At 40.0% G+C, this 7,704-nt stretch overlaps 1 protein-coding gene across 1 annotated transcript in view; it reads right to left on the bottom strand.

Annotated features, from left to right (window-relative positions):
- The window catches only part of LOC308325284 (choline transporter-like protein 5-A), a 40,521-nt gene that overhangs the window by 8,966 nt on the left and 23,851 nt on the right, over nt 1-7,704 (bottom strand). The window contains exons 12-19 of the mRNA XM_080777766.1: nt 5,167-5,251; nt 4,697-4,825; nt 3,487-3,547; nt 2,096-2,219; nt 1,709-1,792; nt 652-764; nt 302-433; nt 11-110 (exon numbers count right to left, since the gene is read on the bottom strand). Of these exons, the coding sequence (XP_080633892.1) occupies nt 11-110; nt 302-433; nt 652-764; nt 1,709-1,792; nt 2,096-2,219; nt 3,487-3,547; nt 4,697-4,825; nt 5,167-5,251 (828 nt within the window). The remainder of the gene's footprint in view (nt 1-10; nt 111-301; nt 434-651; nt 765-1,708; nt 1,793-2,095; nt 2,220-3,486; nt 3,548-4,696; nt 4,826-5,166; nt 5,252-7,704) is intronic.

Consider the following 7,704-nt stretch of genomic DNA (forward strand, 5'->3'; position numbering starts at 1 on the left):
TGTTCCATACATGCTAGCCTCCCTGAGCAGGGTGACAGCCACACGAATCCTCGTCCTTAGAAAGAGCAACATCAACACGATGGAAACTTCTGTCACACCTAAAGACACCACTGAGAGAGAGAGGCAAGTTTAAAAAAAAAAAAACACTGTGCGCATAGCTGCGCGCGCACACACACACACACACACACACACACACACACACACACACACACACACACACACACACACACACACACACACACACACACACACAGACAATAGTAAAGAGGTAGCAGATTGAGTTAGAAAGTTAAATACTTACAGAAAATAATCCATGTTTGCCTGAGCTGTAGGTAGACTTGTAGGTCAGTCTGCATGCCAACTTCTATGATGGCAACGTCAGAACCTTCTCTCATTCTGAGCTGAGACAACTCCATGGCACAGTACCACATGCCTAGAGAGAAATGCATGCACATTTAGAATGCTACAAATGATGAACTAATAATGACATGGAATAGTGTTAGCTTTATTTTGGTGTCTTTGCTCATGACAATTAAGTGTTTGCTGAAGACAAATAGCAAACTGAAATTCAAAATGTCAGGGTTTTCTTTCAATCTAAGTTATCTAACACAGTTTATCTAATCACAGTCACATGCACAAAACAGAGTGTACCGTATGCTAGAAGGAGTATGACGGTGAAGATTGTAATCCATAGCAGCAGGCCAGCTGTGAACCTCAGCAGCAGGATAAAGGCTAGACTGACCACTAAGGCTATCAGCAGACCTCTGGAAGACAAAAACGAACACATGTGCAAATATTAGGCATGCACAATGTGGAAATAAAATCAATTCATCTGCAGTTATGTTCATCGAAAGTACCTAAACCATTAAACGTGCTATTCTTTTAAATACGATGGCCTCGAAAACGAGATGATGCATCTCACAGGGATTATGTTTCTAATAACTGTGCTAAATAAATACCATCCAAATTAAAATTCAACAACACCTAGTGAAAAATGTTTTCAAAAAGGATGATGCAAACCGTAAATAGTTGAGTACTGTCGGAAATGTTCAGCAATTCCAAGACCATACAAGCCTTTACGATATCATGTCTAGTCAAGTCAATAGTGCTGACCAAAGTGCCGTACAAAATAAAGAAATCACTGGCATAAACAATAGGACATACAGCTCAAGGATAAGCAATCAGTAATAATCAGTGTATTGCAACTTCCTATAATATAATAATATATAATATAATATTATGTCAGCATAGATCAGGCATTGCCTGCAGTTCATCCAGAATGTCACACTGCCAGCCTCCTTACCAGTTCCGGTTCTGCCCTCTCTTTTAGAATACATTTGAACTGTTTTTAAAGTTAATATGGGGCTGGCTCCCCCTTCCTTGCAGATCTTTTACAAGACAACACCCCACCCAGAGCTCTAAGGTCAGCCGAACAGTTGCTGCTGGTCATGCCTAAGACTAGGCTAAAAACTATAGAGGTGACAAAGCTTTTGCTGCAGTCGCCCCCAGGCTATGGAAGAGCCTTCCCTTTCATATTAGAGCTGCTCAGTCTAAAATCACTGTATTGAAGACATACTTGATTCTTATTTTCTCTGGCCTTTTAGCACAGCTAAAAGCACAGCTTGGGATCTTCAATAGGTGCGCGGGCACGTGTGTGTGTGTGTGTGTGTGTGTGTGTGTGTGTGTGTGCGTGCGTGCGTGCGGTTACATAAGTATCCATGTCCAAGAGTTGGCATAATCTTCTACTATCTTCATGCCAAGATCCTTGGTGTCCACTAGCCCTGTTATCCCTCTGCAGAGAGAAGACATTTAAAATGTAATACCGTAGACATAACTATGCTGGACGTGGTAATCATAGAACAATTAACACAATATGTAAAATGATGATGTAAAATTGTTGTCTGAACATATTGCTAGTTTGACAACTACAAATGCTCTAATCTTAAAATAATAACAGATAATTTTGCTGTGCAACATGATTCCATACATGCTGGCTTCTTTGGTTTCCAAATGACTGAAATCAGTTGTGGCAACTGAGAACTTTAATCCATGTAAACAAACCTATACCTAGTTAGAGAGATAGAAAGGCTCTTACTTGGTAGCATCTCTGAGTTCAGTGACACTTCGTGCGGTGTCCAGTGCGTCTTTAAACCTTGTCCTGTTAGCTACTGTCAGTGTCCCATTCAGAGTGATGAAGTCTGGTAGACACCTCTGCAGGACTAAGACACACAAAAGAATGTCTTTCTGTCAGACTGTCACAATCTTAATAGAGACTAGGTAGGTAGGGCTCCATCTTGCGCCACCCTTATCCCTAGGTTTTTTTTTTAAATAGTAAAATATGGCAAATAAGTTTAGGGATAAGGGTTAAAGGGACACTTCACCCTTTTTGCAAAAATATATATGTTAATGACGTTTAGAAGCTTTAGATCACTTTCCTGGGGGTATTTATGTGTGTAATTTGTGGTTTTAGATATTTTAGATTGTAGCAGTGAGCCTGTTGTCTCTGATGTCATGGACACTGGTCTCACTACCTTCCTGGACTACAATTCCCATAATTATTTGGTGCACTGCTCCTCCTTGTGGATAGGGGGGAGAGCTGTCTTACTGAGACAACATGTAGTCCAGGAAGGAAGTGAGCCCAGTGTCCATGACATCAGAGACAACAGGCTCACTGCTACAATCTAAAATATCTAAAACCACATATTACACACATAAATACCCCCAGGAAAGTGATCTAAAGCTTCTAAACGTCATTAACATATATATTTTTGCAAAAAGGTGAAGTGTCCCTTTAAGGGGTGGCGCAAGATATAGCCCTAAGGCCCTATCTTGTGCGCTGCCTTACCCCTTATCTCTAAACGTACCCATATTTAATATTTTGAAAAACAAAATAGCCGATCTACATCTACACATTGTGAGCTTGTACTGTAGATCAGCTATTTGAAATATTTAAAAACGTTTTTAAAAATAGTAAAAAATGGCAAAGAGGTTTAGGGATATGGGGTAGGATAGGGCCTAACTTTCTACAGTATATGCAAGCATGACTAACACCACAGTACACAGAATGTTAGAATAAAGACCAAGCCTATATAAATTAGAATCAATTATTTAAAATGTTTTCCTCGATTACCATTAACAGATGAATGAAAATAGTATAGCTCTACACGCTTGTATTTTGGCTATTTTAACTTCTTATTTTAAGTACACCACCATTGTACAACTAAATATAATACAAGGTTAAGTGGTTAATCAGACTAATCAATTTAGTTGATTATAAAAAGTCTATTCTATTTTTTTTCATATTGATTCTTTGATAGATACTGTAGAAACCAAAAACCTTTCTTCTCGACTATAAGTCGGTTATTAGTTGTAAATATTGGTCTCAACATATTTTCAGTTAATTGCCCAGCCATACAGTAGGTGGTGTACCGTGCTGTGGCATGAAAAGCATACTTACATGGTTTACTAGGTGAAAAGCATACTTACATGGTTTACTAGGTACAATCATAGAGGGACAGTCCTCATCTCGTAGAACCTGAGATACTGGCTGGAAGAGAGAGATTAGCATAAAAGTGAGAGAGCTTGAAAATACACATCAACCAAATGTATTAGTAGTGTACGGTATATGGCACGTACAATTCTAGATACCGGTAGATGGTAGTATTCTACAGTACTTTGGCAAGTAGCCGTGTTAAATCAATCTATTGCATGGTTTACTGTAGGCGATAAATATTATTGTACTATATTACTTGGAAGGTTGATGAATATATTTATGCCCCTGTGTATGTGATGGGAGTAAACCTTTATCAGTATAATCTGGTGAAAGGTAATTTGTCCTCTTGGCAAAATAAATCTTAAATAATCACTATGTCTTTACTTTAGCTCTCTATGCAAAGATTGCGGTAAATTACATTCTGGTTTTAAATGTGATGTCAACACAAACAACTGGTAAATATATCCATGTAAACAAACGTGGGATCTGTATCTGGTGAATCTGGCCAGGTAAGCTGACTGGCTTTTATATCAATTGTAGTGATGTGGTTGTTAAGAGTTCTCTTCTGTTAGCATTACTATAATTGTTCATCACAACTGTATACAGTACTGTTGTATAACAGTAAATGTCCTCAATAATAACATTGCTTAATCATTACCATAAAATTAATTGTGTTACTGCTGTCATGTTGTAATTATTATGCAATTTGTTAGTTTTCTAAGTTTATTATTTTCTTAATATATATTTGAGTAAAAGGTATATTTATGAGTTGAAGTTCCGTCATTTCCGGTGCTATGCCCATATATGGTTTGCGTCGTCGATGGTTCACAATCATTGTTCCACTTCCGTTCCGTAGAGATGCCGGGCGGTGTACACTGTTATAGAGCTTAATGAATCACTATGTATGTGACAACTAACAATAAGTCATCTATACACATTACAGGTCTTTTACAGATTTTGTAAAATGCTTAACCCATTGACGCCTGGTGTAACGTATACGTTGTTCTACCCTTGATGCCGGCCGTGCTCTCTGTGTCTCATCAGCTATTGCTATACATGTAGCAACATAACTATTTAAAAAAAAAAATCATCAGAATTTGAAGGTTTTCAGAAACCTTAGGTCAGGCCCTAGAAGGCGTTCCCAGATTTGGCCTCAGGCATCAATGGGTTAATAATTGTGTATTGTAATACATACTATGATACCTTATTGGGGTTATTGAATCCAGGCTTACAGAACTGTTTATAATAGTCCCAGTAACTCCTGCTCAGTTTGTGCTGCAGCTGCATGTCTGAGTAGGTTGAGAATCTGTCTGGGCACTTTGTCACACACATCTGAAAGAGGAACAGAGAACTGTGGCTCCACTTTTTTATATCGGTAATTGTTTGTACATTTACATTGTTTATTCGTTGTTTTTATTTCTACAGTACCATAGTCAAGCCAATGGCACATAACATCTAAAGAATAAGGTCTCTATTCTATTCAATTCTATTATTCTATTCTATTCACTGTTGTGAACTATTTTGAATTCTGTTGCTAGATGACAGTAATACACAAGAGCACGTCTGCCCTCATTACACACGTGCTTAATTTATCCACGCCCATTGAAAGAAATGTGGAACAGGAGGAGAAAAACAGAAAATGCTCTGTAAAAGTACTGTTTTTTATATTTTACCTGTGTGGTAGGGCACTGGAGGTTGATCAACACAGCTGGGTTGGCACATTTAAGGATGTTGAAATAGAACAGGATTGGCTTTTTCCTGTCAAATCATAAAAACACACGCTTGTGTTAGTGCCATCTATGTCAACCTGATACTGTAGTGTAGGTATATGCACAATACATCCCAGAGTCGATGTCCAACACTCGGGACTTTGCTGTGTACCACATAAACATGCCAATCTGAATTAAAGTCCGTCTCAGGGCCTGTACGTGTTGAACGCCAATGTGTCTTTTTCCTGTCTCTCTCCACTATACTATCAAATAAAGCAGTCAAGTACAGTGTAACCTGTAACCTCATGCCACATGCCAGTCGGTTATTGACAAACGTTGATCTGATGGACTTCACACTTAACACTCAGCACTACACTCAGCACCGCCACTGGGAAGTCGTTCAGATGGGCAGTTTGCATGATACTTGGAGCGGGCCGGGCCGGTTCTGGAGAACTGCAAATCCAATGGACTTCACAATTGACACAGCAGAAGTGTGTCAATTGTGAAGTGAATCGGATGGATGGTTCTCGAGATATGCAAAGGACAACACTAGGGTTGTCCTGATCGGATAGGGAGATCGGAGATCGGAAATCGGAAATCGGCTCCGATCTCAAGATCGGAATCGGGGAGAAAAGATCAGATTTTTAATTGTCTAATGTAAATCTCAAAGAAAGATACATAAGCAATGAGATTTTGTAAAAATCGGTTGTGTTTATGCTAGTTGTTTTCCTTCTGGTCCCAGTCAGAGATCATCAAACGAAGACCAGAAAAAAAAAACACAATGACAGTCATTCTAATAAAAGTATAGTCACATTTTGCCTTTCAATAATTTAAATTGTAACAGACTACACTAGAGTGACATACATTAGGATATTTGCTATTGTGATATGGCATAAGTGTTATATAAAAATATAAAGATCGGACCGGGAAAGATCGGTATCGGTAAGTACATTATATGACGTAACGTTACAACATGTGCAACTTGTCCAAAACTTTGGTAATTCATCTTTTATTGGAATGACATTTCACTACAGAATCAACTTTTTTTTTTTTTTTCTTACATTTTTATCCCACGATTTTTGTAACCCAGTTTTCTTTTCACCCAGTGCCAATTATCTAATGTAATCCTGGGCGCTACACTTCCTCTGCCAACCTGGAGGGGCAGCGGACTGACCTCATGCCTCCTTCTATGCATGAGGAGTCCAAGCTGCTTCTTTTCACCTGACAGAGGGGAATTTCCCCGGCCGGACGTAGCGCGTGGAAGGGACACGTTATTCCGACCAGTTCCTTTCCCCTCCATCAGGCGCCCCGGCTGGCCAGGGGGAGGTAGTTTTAGAGACCAGGATTACGGCATGTTTTTGTGAGGGTATCTACCCTAGGGGACACGGGGAGAACATGCAAACTCCACACAGAAAGGCCCTATCGCCAACCCCCGCCTCGGGTATGGGCACTGATGACGCGGAGGAGGGAACACGCTGCCAGTGCCCACAGCGTCCCCAGCGGGAATCGAACCCAGGACCTTCTAGCTGTGAGGCGACAGCACTAGCAACTGTGCCACCGTGCCCCCAGAATCAACTTATTAGACATTGAATCATTTATAGGTAGGAGCTATTGGAGCATCAGTGCATTTTGATGGCTGAAAAATCTCTCTAGAGAACGATGACTGAACAACAGCAGGACACAAAATTGTGTCCGCTATTAATATTTTATTTATTTATTTCTGAAAGCACATTAAATGAATCAACAAGTAAGTGATTTCAAAACTGGGTAGGCCACATTTAGTATGATCTTGCTTCAGACAGGGACTTAAAGTCTGATCAAACATGTACGCTCACCTTGTGAGCAAGTCTTATTAACAAGCTCTAGTCATTGGGAATCACAAGTGATCCGATGTCACTACATGTACATTAGACAAAACACAAAATCACTACATCATTGAGTTAGCACACTGAGAACCTGGGATCATCATGCAACTACAAACCAGGCACCAATAGATGTCACTCCAACACAAACATTTATGAGATTGTCTTCACCTCAGTCTGTTTCTCTTTAAAACATGTTTACTTTACACACACACGTCACACACACACACACACACACGTATGTATTGTATACACGCACGCACGCACCAATGCATGCACGCACATACGCACACCGATACAGACATAGGCACGTCTTCATCTTCATGCACTGCCAGCACACTCACAAACATACATCCCTTATCACTGTCCTGCAGCCTGCTGAAGATGATTCCTTTTCATCACCTCCGTGGTAACGGTCTGTCAATCAGCCATGGACCCCCTCAGCCATTATAAAATAGACGTAAACTGAGACCTCGCGTTCAGCTTATTGATGTTCTAAAAATGGTTACGAATATGGCAACAAGGAAATCGTAGACACGTCCTAATTACCAGTAAGACGCCCTGAAGGGCGAGGTCGCGCTGGAACAACAGAGCTTCTTAACACGGCACAATTGAGAAGCAGGAGTTAAACTATGAACTG

The sequence above is a fragment of the Protomyctophum bolini genome (assembly GCF_963924005.1).
Source record: "Protomyctophum bolini genome assembly, chromosome: 12".
NCBI classification, from domain to species: Eukaryota; Metazoa; Chordata; class Actinopteri; order Myctophiformes; family Myctophidae; genus Protomyctophum; species Protomyctophum bolini.